At 40.9% G+C, this 19,908-nt stretch overlaps 3 protein-coding genes across 3 annotated transcripts; all 3 read left to right on the forward strand.

Annotated features, from left to right (window-relative positions):
* Positions 1-2,435: 2,435 nt before the first annotated feature.
* slc25a43 (solute carrier family 25 member 43) lies at positions 2,436-7,901 on the forward strand. Its single transcript, XM_084684737.1, has 5 exons — positions 2,436-2,879; positions 3,801-4,042; positions 4,230-4,402; positions 5,717-5,851; positions 6,401-7,901. The coding sequence occupies exons 1-5, from the start codon at positions 2,608-2,610 to the stop codon at positions 6,626-6,628; spliced, it is 1,050 nt and encodes a 349-aa protein (XP_084540863.1). The 5' UTR covers positions 2,436-2,607; the 3' UTR covers positions 6,629-7,901.
* Positions 7,902-8,476: 575 nt separating this feature from the next.
* Positions 8,477-10,865, forward strand: slc25a5 (solute carrier family 25 member 5). Its single transcript, XM_084684738.1, has 4 exons — positions 8,477-8,743; positions 9,571-10,057; positions 10,167-10,307; positions 10,419-10,865. The coding sequence occupies exons 1-4, from the start codon at positions 8,633-8,635 to the stop codon at positions 10,574-10,576; spliced, it is 897 nt and encodes a 298-aa protein (XP_084540864.1). The 5' UTR covers positions 8,477-8,632; the 3' UTR covers positions 10,577-10,865.
* Positions 10,866-13,478: 2,613 nt separating this feature from the next.
* LOC146302462 (uncharacterized) lies at positions 13,479-19,645 on the forward strand. Its single transcript, XM_084684739.1, has 16 exons — positions 13,479-13,767; positions 14,224-14,320; positions 14,517-14,730; positions 14,845-14,987; positions 15,328-15,490; positions 15,741-15,796; positions 15,887-16,077; positions 16,423-16,533; positions 16,694-16,819; positions 17,062-17,172; positions 17,306-17,464; positions 17,677-18,298; positions 18,392-18,455; positions 18,538-18,722; positions 18,833-18,921; positions 19,029-19,645. The coding sequence occupies exons 1-16, from the start codon at positions 13,579-13,581 to the stop codon at positions 19,128-19,130; spliced, it is 2,622 nt and encodes an 873-aa protein (XP_084540865.1). The 5' UTR covers positions 13,479-13,578; the 3' UTR covers positions 19,131-19,645.
* Positions 19,646-19,908: the final 263 nt, after the last annotated feature.

Raw genomic sequence — 19,908 nt, forward strand, 5'->3', positions numbered from 1 at the left:
TACTATACAACACACCACTACACAAGACAACTATGTTGTGCACAGGGCATTACACAGGGCGGAATGCTGTTTTTAGTTCATGGAAACTAGAGAGTAACTGTCTGAACACATTTCTTCACACACGATAGACAGAGGCAATAGATTCCACAAATAGTGAAAGGAGTGTCAATAGCACAGACTATAAAGAAAGCCTTATATTACCTCGACAAATGTAGTTTATCTAGCTGTTGTTCTGGGCATTGCTAATAACTCCTTCCCTCTCACAGTTAACCCATTAAGGAAACCATTCATTTACAAGGTTGCTTCTGTGCATAAAAACTCTCCCCTTCCTGTGAAGTGGGCCAAAGAGTATGGTCTAAGCCTTGCAGGGCTAAATTACAGGTGTCGGCCTAGACCCTCGGTGAGGGAACCTCGGTGATTATTCCTCACACCCCCCCCCCTTCAAATCCCCACCCCCATCCTTTATTTTCCCTTTCTTTCCCTGCCCATTCCCACCCAATACAAGCCTGTGATGTGGCTGTCTCAGATAATGAGGTGAGAATTTTATTGCAGCAGTCTCTGAGCCTGGCACCAGTCTGTGAGGAGGAGGAGAACTGAGGACTTTTGCGTCTCCCACACCATTGCTGGTCACAAGCGCCCTCTACTGGCTCAGATAAACCACAGTAAATCCACACTTCCAGCTCATCTTGAGCTTCAAAGTGAGCATAACAATGCCCTGACCAGCCTCCTCCTGCTGCTATGTGCCAGTTCCTGGGACATGGAGGCCTCAGGGAACAAAGAGATTTCTGAAACTCCACTGCTAGTTTGTGATGGATACATAAACATTCAGGAAACCAGAGGGCACTATATACGTACAGTAAAGAGGCAGTGCCCTATCCTCACTCCATACAAAGGGTGGTGGGTGAGTACAATGTGGGGGGGGGGGGGAGGAAGAGCATCAGATGATACCGAGGTTCAACGGAGACAGAGTGGCAACAGATACACTGGGTTTCCCCCGTTAAATCACTCAGGCACCAGTTGATAAGACGCAGCACCCAACACGAGCACACTTCACACCACTTATCTTTTAAGAAAGCCAGCCCATTATCTTGTATTAGGAACCACATGCATATGACAGTGAGATCAAAGGGGGCTTTCTTAGCACTTTCAAAGGAAGCTCTGAGTCTTTTATTGTCTTTGGGACCAGGGACAAATCTCATTCCCACTCTGACATTCTTCAATTGAAGCAGGGTGACAGTCAAGAGGAGCATGACTTCTAAAGCGGAGCCCCTTCCCACACCAAGGCATCATTTCAGCTCCCCCCCTTGTTTGTTTTCTCTATCTGGTGTTGCATTGTGAATTACCAGTTGTGTAGGCCTATGCACTTCCACCACAAGGATTATGAGAGTTCATGTTTTATACCTTTTCATAAGATTGGAATCAACAGGCACATACTTCAATGTCGTGACTTTTATGATTTTAGTGTACCTCAGGAAATGTGAAATAAATGTGGCAAAGGTTTATAACTAGAATGTGCTGGCTCACTATTGTTTATGATAAATGATTTACCATTTTGTTGTCCTTCACCCAAAACTATCGTACTCCCAATGAGGAGGAGTTGCAGAGAAGGGGAAACCTCTTTTGAACAGACCGTCATTTCCTCTGGAGGACTCTGTTATTCCAGTGGCCTTTGTGAATGAGCCAAGTGGCCCAGCCACAGACAGGAGGTGGGCTCTTCACAGGCAGCTGAGGTTGTCAGCCCGGCAGGGGAGGGGGGAACTCCTGGCAGGCGGACATAGGCAGAAAACAAACACTGGCCACTGTAACAGGAAAGGAACTACAAGCCCCTGTTGATACGTTGTGTGTTTGTGTGTGTTTGTGTGCGCATGCGTATGTGTGCGTGTGCGTGTGTGAGACTGATGGGAATGATGGTGGTCAGTGAAGGAATTAGAACCAATAAACAGTTCAAACATGCTTTATATGATGTGGCTTCATGTCATTGACCTCAGTGATCCTGCCCCTGGATGTTATGACTCCACTCCTAGAACTTATGACTCACTTTCCCCTCAGTCTAAACTTCAAGTTTAGACCAAAACATTAACATCAGCTATCATATTTCAATGTTATTCATGACTGAGGTGTGATAACATTTTTGTAAGGTTTGCTTCTAAAAGTGAATAGAAATTCCACCTCTGTAAATGGTTGGCTTTGAAACAATTACCCCGACCAAAATGTGTAATGTGCCACCCGGTGACTAAAATAACAATAGTCTAACCAGCCAACCATCTCTGTAAGGTCCACATACCTCCACTCCTATGCTTGTTTTCCGTTGTGCTCAATCATTGCACTTAAAAGCTTAAATCAATTGAAATGAACGGACCTAGACCTCCTCCTAGTGGTGTTACTGGAGCATTGTTTCAGTCGCCCCAACGTTCCTCTGGCTTGAACAACGTGACATACAACGGATGACGTATCTCGAGGTTGGTTTTCAGTCGGTCTTCAAATGAACAACGCTTGAACTTGGTACCCACAGAAATAACCCTAGTGGTACTCTACTGCTGAAGACAATCTTTCGACTTTTTAGAACGGCACATAAATCTACAAAACCGATATTAAGACTGGATAGCTATGGCTACAGTTAAAAAAGACGACAGATTGACAAGTTCACAAAGCTTCTTGTGCGTTGGTTTTGCTGGGGTTTTTAGTAAAACTGTCACCTCGCCTCTGGAGGTGGTAAAAATCAAGAACCAAGTTGGAACATTTCACTGTAAGAAAGGGGTTTGGCACAGTTTTCTTCTCATTTATCAAAATGAGGGCCTACGAGGGTTTTTGAAAGGAAATCTCGTTTCCTGTCTCCGGCTATTTCCCTACAGTGCTGTCCACTTAGCAACATATAAAAAGTGAGTTGACATCCATATTTTTGTTTATTGGTTTGAAAGTTTGATAGAACATTAACTGCATCTCTGTCAAACTAATAGCTCTTTAGACCTCGTTTTGTTTAGACGTATTATTGTTAGCTTGCTGTGTTGGTTAGCATTGCTAGAGCTACTGTAGTACTAGTCATTATTTTGACAGCTGTACAGCAGCCTACTGGATACGTTTTTTATCGTCATAATTTATTATTGTATTTGAATTTAATTAAATTAGTCAGTTTGTCGCTTACTGTGTTTCTACGGTAGTTTTTTAGCTCGCTAGTTTCCTTAGTTTTGTTAGCTACATCATCATGTTTACTACATTGGGGACAGCGCGTCCGTATCGAGCTTCCGCCCATAGAATGACTAGTTACGTCATGTCACACCTTCTTGTCTCGTCCAATCAGACAAAATAAAGCTCCTGGTTGTACTGAACAAGCCATCATGTGTTAAGATAAATCGTTAACCATTGGCAAACGAAACGTTGCCTTTACCTGCTCTAACCATTAATAGATACATGTGCAATCCTACCCGACCATGCCGTAAACGGAGTCATGCTACATCATTTTCGGGCGTTGACATTTAGTATAAATAGTCACGCGCCAGCCGACACGTGTAAACAGGCACATGTAAACACAACCCCCGGCTCCTCCTTTTCAGTGAAAGTCAAGTTCCCAGGTTCAGAATTTCACATCAAGTTGTAGAGGTTAGATACATACGGTCCAATATTTATTTAGATTTACAGATTAATCGGAATGTATAGCACGAGGATCATAAGTTAAGTTGAAAGATCTATGTGTGAACTAGTAAAAGTTCGATAGATTAGTTTTAGTTTGACAATACAAGATATATGGTTTTAGTTAAACTAACAACAGAACTCATTTGTGTTTTTTGTTATTCTTTCTCTAGGATTGTCCACCTTCACATGGATGAGCTGGGCTACATCTCTCAGTGGAGGGCCATATTTGCAGGCGGTCTGGCTGGCATTACTGCCGCCCTGGCCACATACCCTCTGGAGGTAGCAGAGACACGTCTCATTGCTCAGAACTGCATGGAGCCCTCGTACAGGGGAGTGGTCCACACCCTCTCCAAGATCTATGGGACAGAGGGTCTTGTAGCGCTCTACAGGGGCTTCTCCCTCACAGTCATAGGTATGTACGCTCTTTTGTGTGAAGGGGACGGGAGTGTTTGGTCAACTATCACTCAGCCTTACATTTTTTGTAAAAGTGAATATTCATTCATATGCATGATTCATGTCATATTCATTTAAATAACCAAACTGTTTACCCTAGCTGTCGCTGTAATTGATATAAAGCTGTAAACTCTTTATTCTAACAGGTGCATTCCCCTTCTCTATTGGCTGCTATGCAGTCTATATCAACCTGGACAGACTGTGGCAGGAGCCTTCCTTTCGCTTCACTCCCCTGCAGAACTTCATCAATGGCTGTTTTGCAGCAGGGGTGGCTCAGACTCTCTCCTACCCATTTGAAACTGTGAAAAGGAAGATGCAGGTCAGTATTTTAATACATGAAGCTGTCTTATACCACTGTATAGTGCAGCATCTGTCAATTGTAGTACCACTGCTGTCCATAAGAGGGCATGATCATACATGACATTATGAATGTATCCCTCAATGAAAAAATTATATGGGAATACTTTATCCTATAAGATACCACGGTTATAGAAGTTGTGCATTTTTGTCTCAAAATGTTTATAGACAGTTAAAAGAAAGTGTTTTCATCGTGTGGTATAATTTTATGTATCCTTTCACTTGTTTTGTTCTGTAAGTAAAAGAAGGACACATTGTGTACAATACTATTCCGAAGGACAGAATACAACATCCGGTTTTATCGTCCTATAATTAGCAACCACAAGGTTCTGCAGCAGCTGAGAATGTGAATGTCGTTCAGGGTCTGCACTCACTATAGATAAGTTCTCTAAAGATAGCTGGTAACAGTGGATATGCTGAGTGCCAGGTCTACAAAGGAGTTAATGAAACACAGAGCACTAATCTACTATCATATTCTTATGTAAGATTTTTTTCAGTTGATGTGCTTAATGACATAGAAAGCAGTCCAATCAGGTTCCTTCTGTAAATATTTTTCGTAAAACAGGAAGTAGCAAGGAGAATCATATCACATGACCTACAAATGTTTAGGGAAGTTTGAACTTACTTTAAGGTAAGGTACTTGTTTTTAAATGATCATAGTAGCATAGTACGGCATTTGCAAACATAGCCATTTTGAGAACAAAATACTTCGATAACTTTTGGTAACTTTTTATTTGTGTTTTATGGGGGAAACTTAATCACCACTGAAGTCATGTATGGGGTTAATGCAAAAGCACAAAAAATACATGACTGTAAAGGACAATGCAAATGACAACTGGAAACTTACCACATCTTGTTAATGCATTATTTCACCTCTTGCCAATCAGTAAGGGAGGAGTCACTGTAATGACTTGAGTGCTGCAAGCGACTAGAGTCATGTGAGATCAGCTGAAAATGTCTCTCCATAACAAGGATTGAACGATAGTATGTCTTAACACTATCATCCTGCTTCCTTCATACAATGTTTAAAGATGGTTGATTTTGAATCATTCTTAAATTTAAGTTGGTTTATTGTCAATAGTATCTATGTTGTTTTCAACAGTATTATCTCTCTGTTAGACACAAATACAATACATTTGGGAGCATCAACTACTTATCAGAGCAGATACATGCATTCTCATTCCATCTTATAGGGTTCCATTTCACCCTACTTGTAATTGATTTAATCAAGGTCCTTTGCAACATTATATTTAATGCTGTTCTCTTTTCTTTAAAGGCTCAGAGTCTTCACCTGCCCCATTGTGGAGGAGCTGATGTCCACTTCACTGGGCTGACAGACTGCTTCAGGCAGGTGATCAAGAACAAAGGCATCATGGCACTTTGGAGTGGCCTCACAGCCAACTTGGTCAAGGTGGGAACAGATCAATAGCATTGTCAATACATTTGAAACTGTATTACAAATATTCATATTTCTATACATACAACTATTTACCATACTTGATAATCAAATAATTACTGGAAAGTGATGGCGTACTCCTGAGAAGTTGGTGTCTGTGTCTTCAGTAAAAGAATAGTAGCCTGTGTTCCAGACACGTTGTGAGGAGGCAGGACTCAGAAACACTGCAGTGGTTTGGTTGTTATTCAGAACAGACATGTTACAAGCTGCCAGAGCAGGCTCTGTTCCTGGAACAGCATGCGCTGCTCTCGTCTTTCATCTCCAAATGACATTTCATGATAGCTGCACGATTGCTATCATACAGGTGAAAGGGCTTCAAGGTCTGAAAGTTGCCCGAAGAGGCACACATACTGTAAAAGGCAGAGAACAGTCGGTTGTAGTTGTAATAATCAACCATTTGATAGGTATTTTATTAGGACTTGGTCTTAGTTTATTTAGAGTTTTCATGAATGATCCTAATGTGCTGTTGTATCTGTTCTTAGAACTCTGTTTTTTCTTTCACAGATTGTACCATACTCTGGCCTGTTGTTCAGCTGCTTTGAGATGTGCAAACAGGTCTGCCTTTACCGCAATGGGTACATTGTGTCTCCTCTGAGCTACAAGTTAGCGCCAGGTGTGGACCAAAGCCTAGGTCCTTCTGAGTTAGAGGAGATGAAGAAGTACTTGAAAAATAGAAACTTTCAGTCACAGGAATCTTCGATGGGAAATCGCTGGGGATACAAGTCCTCGTAGGACTGGTAGGATTTGTCATTGACTGCTGACCCTATTGGGTTAGAAAAGGACCTGTCTTTGATTCCAGAGTAAGTCTGAAATATTTGTTGGAATCCAATACTGTAGAGATGGAAATCTGATTGATTTCAGGTCTACTTCTCAGACATGCTCAATGCAGTGTAGTGTCAGTGCATGAGCAAACATTTTATATAAAATTCCAATATTGACAATGATGGTCATTTGGTTAATCTCTTATACTATGTTCTATACTCAGGCAGTTATTGTTACAATACAATAATAGGAGCTGCATTTTTACACTCCACAAACAGCACAATCTACGGTCATAGAAATACCTCATTTATACCTCAATATTTAGTATTTTATTTGACTGGGTTATAACTGTATGAAGTATGTATATTAGTTGCACTCGTTCTGAGGGTATTTACATGCGCAACATGGCTTAAACTCTGTTTGGTATAGACTTCAATAAGAGAGCATAAACCTGACCTATTCTGAGAATGTAGTTTTTACTACAGTCATGTGCATTAGTCAATGTTTTAAGATGTAATGTATTTTAACACACTTCAGCCGGTGTATTTATGTGCCTTCCGATTTCTGTATTTATTATGGGGCTATTTGTTGATCATTCTTAATGTAAATAATGAGACAAGGCCATAGCACATATGATTATGTGTCTAGCAATAAGACAATATTAGCACTCCAATATTACTTTGAGCTGACAACGTGCAAGAACTATATGTTTATAGGTAATTTGTTTTAGTAGTGCAGTCAGTATGTTGCTGTAAATGACAGAAGGTGATATGAAGTATGTTACAACATTAAATTATATCACAAAACATTGTTTTTGGAACATTTTGTGAAATATTGAAAGTCCCTAATGAGTGTTCTATAAATTCAAACGTTGTGGATCACAATGCAACTTATTTGCATTGTATTGCAACTTAAGAGTACTTGGAAATAATTACACAGTCCTTTAACCTTGTTCAAAAAAATGTTCTGTATTCTAATTGCCTGTACTTCCAAAATGCTATGTTTTGCACACAGAAGGCTTTCCCACTTGCACTGTTAGTTTGAAAGGCCTTGAATGGAACCGCCATGTTTGCCCTCACAGTCATTGGTTCGCACCTATAAGCTCCTTGGTTTGCCCTAGTGAAGTGACAGTAATTTGATCTGAAATATGTCCCCTACATAGAGAACACCACAATCACCAGGCCCTGCAAACAGTTGGAAAGCAAGATGAACTCTTGCAAAATAAACATGAGAAGTAACTGTTGTACCTTGTCCACAATAATTTAAAACCTTTCTTTACATATCTAATTTAACCATATGTTATCTATGGTTATAAAATAGTTTGACCAAGCACAGCATTGCATTCAGAAGAATCTCTATCTCTTAGGAGGTCATGTGATCTTGTAGTCAAGGACAGAAAGGGACTGGTTCAGATGACCTTTTTTCCTCTACAAGGGGCCCTGTCACAGCTGATCATTAACTGTCAGTTGCATGTTAGTTGCTCCAAGCTGAAAGATACTGACCTTGGACTCACATTAAGGGGGCATGCAAACTGTCTGGTTTGTCAAAATACAGTTTTATTAACAATTAATCATATATTCCATATAAAGAAAATATTTGTGCTAAGAAAGTGCCACATATTTTTACTGCCTGGTAAAAAATGATACACTTCAGTTTCCTGACTTTCGTGTAAGTCTACATCAAAGGTGAAGTCAGACATTCTAATAATCTGCTCAAGCCATAACCTTCCTAATATGAATGACTTTTCAGGCGAGGGCCTTCATACAAACGACTGAACCCCGCCCACTAAACGCATTCGCGCACCAATGATGAGACGGTTTTCACGCTCTCGTTTGGTCTCGCGCACACATTAGTCTTAAATCCGTTCTCAAATCGACTGTTCTTCCCATTTCGCCTACACCGGCATACCACTCCAGTCCCGGGACTGAACGGCAAGGGTTCTTTGAGACGAAGACTATACTATCAACCGCAAACATGAATGAGACGGCCGTTTCTTTCGCTAAGGACTTTTTGGCCGGTGGTATTTCCGCTGCCATCTCCAAAACAGCAGTCGCCCCCATCGAGAGAGTGAAACTCCTTCTCCAGGTCAGTGTTGTTGGGCGGAGTGATGAAAAACATTTTGTGCAACAGGATTTCTAGAACAAGTGAACGCCAAAGCATGCAAGACTGTCATTCCCGTTATAAAGATAATGATGTGATGGTTGTAGGCTAATCTGGTGTTGCTTGCTAATAATACCTAAGTTGTCTACTACAGTAGTAGTCAAATAAGTGGTGTAGTAAATGCTAGCCAGCTCGTTAGCTCACATAAGCCCGTTTCGTCCAGACCTTGGCGATTAGTCCGACAGGTCAGTTGAGAGCAGTAAGCCATCTCATAGATTGAACAAACTGTTCTCACTTCCCTGCTCTAGTCCAAAAAGTTGGCGAATGACATTCCATTGCATTAGAAATGAGCTAAAATGAGTGTCTGATGCTAGTTCTAGGAAGTAGACATTGGTTTTAAACAACTTGTTTTTTATCTTCTCTAAATATTGCAACGGGATTGAAAGTACATTTCTTATGGCACTTTAAGATTCTGTCCGGTTGCCTTATTTGACTTTTTTTAATCAGTAGGTTTTTTAACTTGGTAGAATTTCGATTTACAATGTGTGTCAAATATGGCGCAGTACAGTAGACTCACTAGGCCTACTAACCAAGGTCGATGCAAGGGGAGGGAGGCTTCTTGTCGGGCCCGTTCAAATGCCAACATAGCTCGCGTAGACGGGGGCGGGCCTTCTCCAACAAGCCCGTCGTATTTCAGTGCGAAGTTACGAATGCTATGTTTGTCAAAATTAAACACAAGCACAGCACAAAATGCAAAGTATGTCAGTGAAGTGCACATTTTAAATCCTTCTAAACATTTCTTGTCTTTTCAGGTGCAACATGCCAGCAAACAGATCACAGCAGATAAGCAGTACAAGGGCATCATGGACTGCATCACCCGTATTCCCAAAGAGCAGGGTTTCCTCTCATTCTGGAGAGGTAACCTGGCCAATGTCATCAGATACTTCCCCACCCAGGCCCTCAACTTCGCTTTCAAGGACAAGTATAAGCAGGTCTTCCTCGATGGCGTGGATAGGCACAAGCAGTTCTGGAGGTACTTTGCTGGTAACCTGGCCTCCGGCGGTGCTGCCGGGGCCACCTCCCTGTGCTTTGTCTACCCCCTCGACTTCGCCAGAACCCGTCTGGCCGCAGACGTCGGCAAGGCAGGTGCCGGGCGTGAGTTCAGTGGCTTGGGTGACTGCTTGAAAAAGATTTTCAAGTCTGATGGCCTCAAGGGTCTGTACCAGGGTTTCAACGTGTCTGTCCAGGGTATCATCATCTACAGAGCAGCCTACTTTGGTGTTTATGACACAGCCAAGGGTGAGTCGTCAGGCTTTCCCAATATTTATCTGTAAAGCTGTTTTCTAACAAATGTATGTGATTTTGTAGTCCTCCAGCCTTTGCTGATCCTTTCATGTTGACTCTGCAGGTATGCTCCCAGATCCTAAGAACACACACATTGTTGTCAGCTGGGCGATTGCTCAGACTGTCACTGCAGTTGCTGGTTTCACTTCCTACCCCTTCGATACCGTCCGTCGTCGCATGATGATGCAGTCTGGCCGCAAAGGAGGTAACCCCCTGAGAATACACTGTAGTCCAGTCTTCCATAATACACACAGTCATGAATGATCTGTTACAACCTTAATTGACATACAACTTGTGTTTGTGTGTCCTTTTTCAGCTGACATCATGTACAGTGGCACCATTGACTGCTGGAAGAAGATTGCTCGTGATGAGGGTGGCAAGGCCTTCTTCAAGGGAGCCTGGTCCAACGTTCTCAGAGGAATGGGTGGTGCCTTTGTGCTGGTGTTGTATGACGAGTTGAAGAAGGTCCTCTAAATAGATTTTTAGGTTCAACATAAATGTTGAGGTGTTCAACACTGTAACATCTTTTGGAAGGACTCTTAAATTCCGCCTTATTTATCGGGACCAACTAGTATATCAGTGCTAGTTGTACTTTGGGAATCAGTTTCACTATTTTCTTTTGGCCATGTTTGGTTTGGTTTTGTGCCCCTCACAATTGAAATGTCATTCTTTGTATAAAGAAACCTTTGCTGGATGGAAAGTTTCTACCAGATTGTCTGTTTTAGATAAAAAAAATGCAATAAAGGAAACCTACTGAACGAAACCACACTTGAATGCCTATAATGTGTGTGTGTGTGTGTGTGTGTGTGTGTGTGTGTTTTGAAAGGATAACATGCCTGAATAGAAGTGGGTTCGTGGTAAGGCTTATTTCTGTTGCCTCCCTCAGTCAAGTTTAGTGTAACTCGGGGAGCCGCTTGGTGTCGTCTTTCATGAGGTGCAACCTGAGCACTGGCTCATGGTGCTGAAGCACTCCACGGTTGTATGTGGACTCGAGCCAAGATCAGCCAAGAAGATTTGTGACTAGTTGTAATCTATCACCACTTTTAAAAAGTTTGAATGGAATGCTGGTGGGATTACAAATGTATGTTATAATTTGTAGAGGATAGTGTTACAGTAACTGCAGCTAAATTTAGTGTGTAAAATGGAGAAATATTCATAATTGTGTGTGTGCAGTTGTAGATGCAGGGAAACATGGACTAGGATTTGTTGTGACATGGATTATTCCAGCGTTCTAAATATAATTGATCCCCCATCAAGCCTCCTAGTGTTCTTTAGGACTTTGACCTTGAATGTGTGTTTGGCAGTCAGACCTGTAGAGAACGATAACTCAACTCAGTGAAACAAATGTATTTGTGAAGAAAAAGAATACAAGCAATTGAAAAAGGTTTTAAGCAGTTCTGATGGATGTTTGACGTTTCGGTGTAGCGTGAAAACCCTTTACCTCACTGGAGTGTTGTGACTGACATTGCTTCAGAAACACGATTGGACCTTCCTTGTCCATTTCACAGCAGCTCTACTGTTTGCTCTTCTGTAAAACCTGCACAGACTGTAAACCTTGGCCTTGTGCCACCTACTGGATGGATGAGTAAAGGAAACTGCCGTATTAGCACAATTAACTTTACATCATCTTCTGACACACCTGACCTTAATTTATGTGTCACAGCCTCTTTCTGATTACACATGATTTACCCAGTTGGGTATAGGAGTAATTATCCTCTCAGACTCTTATTTTAACATTTTTATAATTAATCCCTATAATCACTCACACTAAATTAGGGATCAAATTGGAACTACTGTCAACAAATGTGTTCAAAAATGTTTTATGCTAGCCTCAGGGATTACAGAGAGTGAGAACAAATACTAGATAGATTTGGACTCTGGTATTAGGCTGACTGATACTGTACTGTAGCCACAGTAGTTTAAATTCATTGGTGTAATCTCAGGCAAGACACGCCTACTTAGATTTACTATTTATTTTACCCTCTTGGATTTAATCAGTTGACCTCTTGTACTAAATCAGTGCCTTTGCTTTGATACCCATTCTTATGATTGAAACATGAAACAGCAAATAAAATGTTGTGGGATTAAACATGAAACACTGATGTCCTAGTATGTTTTATAGAAGATATCGAACATTAATAAAACTTGAAATACTTAACCCTTTTAAATACTCTTTTACTGAGAATTTTCACTTTCCATCACAGTATTACATTGAAACAGTAAAATAATACTATTGTCAGGTTTCTACAGACTTAGGGTTAACATACATACCTTTTCACTGATCATAAAACACATTTAGAACTAAATTATATAACAGAATATTTTTGTTTTCAAAAGGGATCTCTCTTTAGTGTGACTTGTCATTGATCATATGTTTAATTCTAAAAGTCTGTTCTCTGCCTTGCGGCTGCTGCCACTGACGTTGTGGCTGCGACATATCCTACGTGCCTGCTTGTCAGCAGTATTGTACTGGAGGTCAAGGTTATTGATTGTCCTGCTGCCACACATGTTGGTTGTGCCTGCTTAGCAAGGGTATTGTCTTGAACATTAAGATCCAGAACGGATTTTATTCTCCAGTTTTGTAATGTTTTGTCCTTCCTAAGGTGAGGAGTGTCAAGATGGTAGTAATCTCTCTTTGATTTAGAAATCATCCTGGCAATTATTGATGAATGATAAATAATAAATGTTTGATCAATAATTTGAAAAGTCAGGTTGACTCTTGAGTTCCCCTTGACCATTCCTTCTACGGTAGAGGAAATCATCTACTTCTCACAGTGATTTTTGAAAGAACAAAGAGAACATATCTAATTCATAAAAAAGGAATGGGCTGTATAGTGTATTCATTTTCATGACATTATCATCATATGTGTCTCAGCCACGTCACTGCAATACCAGCATTTGAGAAAACGCTGAAAAAAACACTGAACGAAAACCTTCTGACAATATATCTGCAGATAGGGCCATCATGTGGTGAATCGTCATAAACCTGCTTCACAGTATTTCCTCATTCACATAAGCCTACATTTTGTAGCTTTGCCATCTAATCTAATGCGAGATATTCAAAATGCTTTTTCCTATATTTGTGTCTAGTTGACACTATATAGAAAATGCATTAAAGTAACAGGTTGTTTCTTTCTACAGTTTTTACAACTTTTTACGTGATCTTTTTGCCTGGTCAACTGCAGCCTTGTAACAGGCTGAAGAATGGAAATCTCCCAATAGTTCTCATATACAACTGACCTGTAGATGGCATACCAATATAATCAGTTGCAGATACGAAGACATGCACATTCACAGTGTAGCCAATCACGGGTCTTCCAGAGCACATTTTTTCTTCCCTTAGGGTTTTGGAGAATGCAAAACCTACATACATCGAACTGTGCGTGTAAAGTAATGCAAGTTTGTTGAGACTAAAAAGTATCTTTAAAGTTTATTGAGCTCATGCCATAAGATTTGAGTGTTGGAAATAGAAAAAGATGTACCGGTGGCGTTTATCGATCGCTTTCATTCTCGGGTTTCTATGGTATTTTTCAGACTATGGACGAACGTTGACTCAGTTCGCTTTATGTTTTTTATGTTTTCCATCAACTTCATCTAACCTCAAGACCGTTGGTCGAGAAAGCAGTACTCAAACAGACGAGGTGACAGAGAAGAACGTTTTACTGGTGAAGAAACGGTTAATTTATACGCTCATGAACTATTTCACTTAAGTGTTACTTATTCACAGCCTGTGTGTAGTGTGTTACAATGTTGCAGCAGGGTGTCATATTGCTGCACAATGTCGGCACATTTTTCAAACTTGTGATGTTAATGTAATTATGCATACATTCATCAGATACATATTCTACTAAAACCCATTTAAGTTATTCATCTTACAAAGGATCTAGTTTACAAAGATTGCTTTCCCTTGTTTTGTCAGTCTATGGAAAAGGGTTAACACAATTGTGTAGGCTACACAAGAACAAAACGTGAGAAATAATAACAAACATTAGACACCATGCAAATGTTGTTGCCCCAAACAAATGGCGAGTGTTTAGTAAACACAGACACTAGACTAGTGACTTTTTTTTTACATGTACATGCATACTGTATTGCTTTACATATTTTGAATTGTCTTGCAGCAAGCGGAAGAACTTTTGTGTGACACTGATGTGACTGATAACACCAAAAAAACAGAGAAGTCACTGTATCCTCATGTAAAGAAGTCTCTTCTGCAAGGTGTGTCAGTGGAATGCAAACCATACAAGTCAGTCTGAGGATTCGTGGAACTTAAATTACATGACCTTAAAGGGATATGGGGAACAAAGATGAGGGTGGAAAATACACAAATACACTTAAGAATATAATGCAAATACCTTTACTGTTCCATTTGGTCTGTTAACTGCATGTCTGTGTTTTTGATTGTGTTCTTCAGTGTTTGAGTGTGCGTATGTCCAGCTGATCCTCCCCTGGTACACATTCCCAGAACCTCGCGACAGTCAGCCACTCCACCAGGTGCTGTGGAGGGAGTTTGACTGTGTCTTCGACCAGATTATTGACAAAGCCAAAGACTTTGACGTCTGTGCTGCAAGTGTGGGTTGCGTTCGCATTCTGACCCAGCATTTGCGTAATTCCAAACAGTCTGTTAGGTGAGGGGCTGACATACCATGGAATATTAGCATTCATAAATCTATCCGTACCCTAAGGTGTAGCCATATTTTGTAGATGACAAGTTTGTTCAAACTGTACATTCTGTATTTCAGAGAGCCATTGTTTAGCTCCAGAGCAGAAGAAGTAGCAGTTCTCAGAGGTTTTGCTGAAACGCTGGTACAAAATCTGTTTCCTGAATCTCTATGGGGACTAGATATAAACCGCTGTGTTTTAAATGAAACAACGACCTTTAAGGGTAAGATATTTTCCTGACAGTTAGTACCCTGTTTTAACCATATAAACATAAAAATGCAGTGGTCACAAGACATTGTGCAGTTTCAGCGCAACAGGTTATTGCTTCGTGTTGCACGATAAATGTACAGACACTTTGTTAGTTGCAACCAATGAAACTGCATGCTGTGTTGTTGTTTCCCACTGCAGGTTTCTAGACATTTTACCCAGAACACAGAAAACTGCATTTGCATCTCATGTTCTCTTTCCAGTATTCCCTTGTTCTCTATATTTGCGTTTTGTCCACATTTATGGACATTGTTATTACGGAATCGGATTGCATATGTTTCTGTGTTGGTGTGCAGTGTTGGAATCGCTGGTGATCTGGCTCTCTGATCCTGACAACCTCAACCAGCTGGTTGTGAGTCAGTTGGACAAAGTGTCTCCCAAGAACTCAGAGGAAGATCTGTGTGAGTCGGACTCTGACCGGGCCTCTCCAGCTTCTCAGGAGAGCGAGGGCAGCACAGGGTGAGTCTGAGTGGGTATTCTCGAGGGCAGCACAGGGTGAGTCTGAGTGGGTGTTCTCGAGGGCAGCACAGGGTGAGTCTGAGCGGGTGTTCTCGAGGGCAGTACAGGGTGAGTCTGAGTGGGTGTTCTCAAAGCACAGCAGCAGTCCTCCCCTCATATATAAAAACTATGTTCTGAACTATGGTGTTAACATCCTATGTAGAAGCAACTGTGAGAGGATAATCTGGTTTTGTGTTTCTCACTGCTTCAGTGCAAAGGATGGGACTGAGGACTCTCAGGCTATTAACAGCAAGTCCAAAAAGAAAGGTGTTTGTACACTTATATACATTGCTTGCCATAATCCTTCCTCTACACCATCAAAATACATTTGATAACCTGGATGTTTGTTATTTCCAGCCAACAAGTTAAAGGAAGGCTGGTCTAAATTTCTTGACAAGATGAAGACTAAGAAAGAAAAGAAGACGAAGATTAAGGAATTGGAGAGGAGTCTGATGTTTAGGGCCATAGCCGCCCAAAGTGGTCTGACCAATGAAGATGAAGCGAGTAGCAGAGAAGGGTCCATTCACAGCCAACAGAACTTTGACAGTGTAAGAAGGGCCCTCCTGTGTCTAGTGGGACTGAAGCATGGGTGTTGTCTACCAGCTAATTTACTCAAATAGTTTTTGGAAGCTTTTCCACCATGTTTTTACATGTGATCAGGAAGTGAGCATTAAGATCATTTCATTTTATTTTAGTCATTTAGCAGATGCTCTTATCCAGAGCGACTTACAGTAAGTACAGGGACATTCCCCTGAGGCAAGTAGGGTGAAGGGCCTTGCCCAAGGACACAACATAATTTGTCACCGACGGGAATTGAACCGTCAACTTTCTGATTGGAAGCTCGATTCCCTCACCGCTCAGCGGTCTGAGTTTCCTTATTTTTTTCTTTTTAGGAGGATAGTGATCTAGAAAACTACTTGGTCATCGTCCAGGAGGACATGATGGAGTTCAAGTTGTCGTATGAGATGTGGCGGGTCGGGCACTGGGCGGTCAGTGTTCCTCAGGTGAGTCCCAAATGTGTTTCTTGTACTGTGGTATGTGTGGAACATAACTTTAGCTAAACGTGTTTTCTAAAGAAGACACTGGGTAAAATTGGGACCTTTATTTTGTTCCTGTTGGAGTCCAAATTGAATGTGAAATGTGACTATTTTGTGTGCACTGTAGGTGAGGAGGGATGACGAGGAGCTGTGCTTTACCATTCACTTGGAGGAGAGAGACAATACAGAGAACCTTCAGTGGGATGTCATAAAGAGCCGTACGGATGTCATCTACTTCCTCAATAGATGGCAGGTCAGGAACAGTTGTAGAGAAACTGCTTTGTCTCACTCATGGCTCCCTGACATTTTAACATAATAGTCTTGTGCCAGAACGAAACAGTGCCTAAGAAAGGTCATTGGAAGTTTGCATTTTACTATTCATTAAAGAACATAGTATTCTATTACCCTAGGCTGCCATTATTCTGACATTTCAGTTTATTTTATGAGTAGCCTGTGTCAAGTAGTATTTATCGAACTTTTTCACTTCTTCCACAGGACTCTGCTAATGTACCCTGTCTGGCTGTGCTGGGGGAGGAGGGCTCTGAGAAGACAGGTGGTGAAGAGATGGACGAGAAAGCCAGGACTTCTCTGGAACTGTACTTGCAGGTGCACTAGCATATTTCCTTACCCAAACTTTAACCGATTATCACTAACACACACACATACTGTAGACTGGAATCTTACTAAATGAAGACATACCATTTCTCTACAACTTAGTTTTTTTTATTTTTTTATTTAGGGGATGATCTCTGATGATGTGATTGGCCACAGTCAGCCAGTGTTCCAATTCCTCTGCCCGCTGGACAAACTGCTAAATGAAGAGGAGCATAATGGGGGAGTATGGGGTCTCCTCAGTGGCCTGGCCTACTTCCTGACCCCAGGAAAAGAGGAAGATGAGGTAGGCATCCCATTCCCTGGTCACCAAAGAAGGCTAAGGTGACAGCTGTGTTTTACATCTAAAAAAGCGTATACATGCATGAAAAGATTTCAGGATAAAGAACCTGTTTGTCTTACTTAAGGAACTCACCTGCAGACAATGTGGGTTGAGGTGAAGATCAAAGGATCTGAGTAAACTGACAATAACAGGTGCTCTTTCTTCTGCTTACACAGCAAAACAATCCCAGAGTGGAAGCCAAGCAGGATGATCTCCCACCAGAGTCAGAAACTCAACACTCTTCTCCTGAACCTGAAAAGGATGTCAGTGGTGAGGAGACTGATGCATCTTTCCCAACTATCATCATCTCTGAATGTGTCGTTCCTTCAGAATCTTTTGAGGGCAAGAGGGAACAGGAGAGTGAACCTGCAGTGAAATCCTGCTCCATGACTAATATTGCAACCTCCTCACAAGACAAAATGGACAACCCTGAAAACTTGGTAGGCAAGAAATATTTTTGTAGAGGTATATCCAGGTCGGAGGAGTCTTTGGTATTCAGTGAAGCATCTCATCGGGAATACAAGATTGATCCTGACTGTAAGACAAATTCCAGTAATGATGCAGGCTCACCGTGGGACGTTCCTGACCATACTTTGTGGCGTAGTTTTTGTGCAAAGTCGAATAAAACTAAAGAAAAAATGTCACCCAGTATTTGTGGGGGGATCGCCAGGATCAAAGGAAGAGTCCAAGGGACTGTTGGCAAGGGAGACGCGTCACCGTCTTTAAAAAAGGACCAAACGAGCTGCGAGCAACTGGAAGCCACAAAAGCTATATTTGATTTATTGAAAGAGATATCTGGTTAGTTCTGGTGCCCCCATTTGGTTATTTGAAATTGTAAGTTACGGTTGAGGAGATTTAAAATCGCATAATCAAGTTTTATTTTCTTCATAGGTAATTCCATCCTCATAAACATATTTGATGCAATTCTGAAACCGGTAACGCCGATATTAAAAAAGTAAGAGATGTTTTGACGTACTCTTGCACATTGGTTAATTGTTATGTTCCAACAACCAAGATAATCTATCAATCGTCTACAGGAAAGTGAACAGCTTCCTAAAGAAGATGAACCCTACAGAAGCCCACATGGCCTCCTACATTGACAACCTGTGTGAGAAGTGGTCCCAGACCTCTCTAGCGCCCCCTAGACCCTCCAGGCCCCCTCGCAGCTCTGAGGACAAGAGTGAGACCAGAGACCGAGCTCACCATCTCATCAGTGCCAGATGTACGTGATGGATCTTTTCTCTTACAGAATTTTCATTAGTGTTCTGTACCTTTCAGTCCATGACAGGAATCAGTGTTGGTGAACTGACAGACATCATGCCCTCGTTCTAGATTCAAACTATTTAATCTTGAAGAAGTCAGACATGGAGACTGTCTTTAAACTCTTTCAGGATTGTGAAGAAAACAAGAAGCTGGTTTATGTGAGTATGTCTACCATCAGAAAGTGTTTACCTTACATTCACCTCAAAAGGCTACTGACATTTTTTGAGAAGACTTAAAATAAATGTTCTCTCTTTTATTTGTAAAGATGCTCCTTTCATTCCTGTTGGGAGAGCTTCTTCCCGGTGAAGATGCCTTAAATATTAGTGCCATGGCATTGCGGAAAGTGAATGTCAACCACCTGCATTGATTACATAAAATGTTAGCAAGGCTATGTTTTCTCAGGGTAATCATGGTTTTAGATCAACTGTAATTTTAGAAAATCTGAATTGTATCGCATTCATAGGGAGAAATTATTGTGAGTATCCTAGTATTGAATCTTATTAAATAATAATTTTAAAAATCACCTCAAGTACCTAAATATGTTCTGAGACACAATCTTGTGGCTAAAAAAAGTGGCATACCAGCCAGACACTGTTGAAACTTTTATCTCTATTGTGTTACTGTTAGGAAGTGACAGAACTTTTTCCATGTATGGTTTGAGTTTCAAATCTCTTACGGATAACGTTAAAGCACTTTAATTAAAATGTTCATGGTTAGGAGCACTTTTCATGTAAGGGGGAAGTATTTCTTGTTCTGGACTTGTTTGTAGTGTAAAAGAGATCTGGATTAGAACTCCATGCCTCTTTATATCCAAGGAAATTATGAAGGTTTGTTATATGAATGATTTCACAAATTCCTTGTATATTCCTATGAAATTATTAATAAAGCTTTTATATTAGTTTCATTAAATGTCTTTATTAGTTGTTATTCTTTTGATGGATTCTCAATACACTAAAATGAATCCCAGTAGTTGGGGTTTTTCAGGTTCCACCGGTTACATTAATGAGATCAACGTGCATGAGTTCAGGTCATGTTTCGGAATTCCCTCAGGACAATTTGGTTGCAGCATATATGCATATAACAAAGTAAAAACAAATATTCTCATACAACCAAGACAAACAAATCTCAATTTAATTTATTCCAAT

This window comes from Hypomesus nipponensis, chromosome 1 (assembly GCF_054491055.1).
Source record: "Hypomesus nipponensis isolate SF chromosome 1, ASM5449105v1, whole genome shotgun sequence".
In the NCBI taxonomy this organism is placed as follows: Eukaryota; Metazoa; Chordata; class Actinopteri; order Osmeriformes; family Osmeridae; genus Hypomesus; species Hypomesus nipponensis.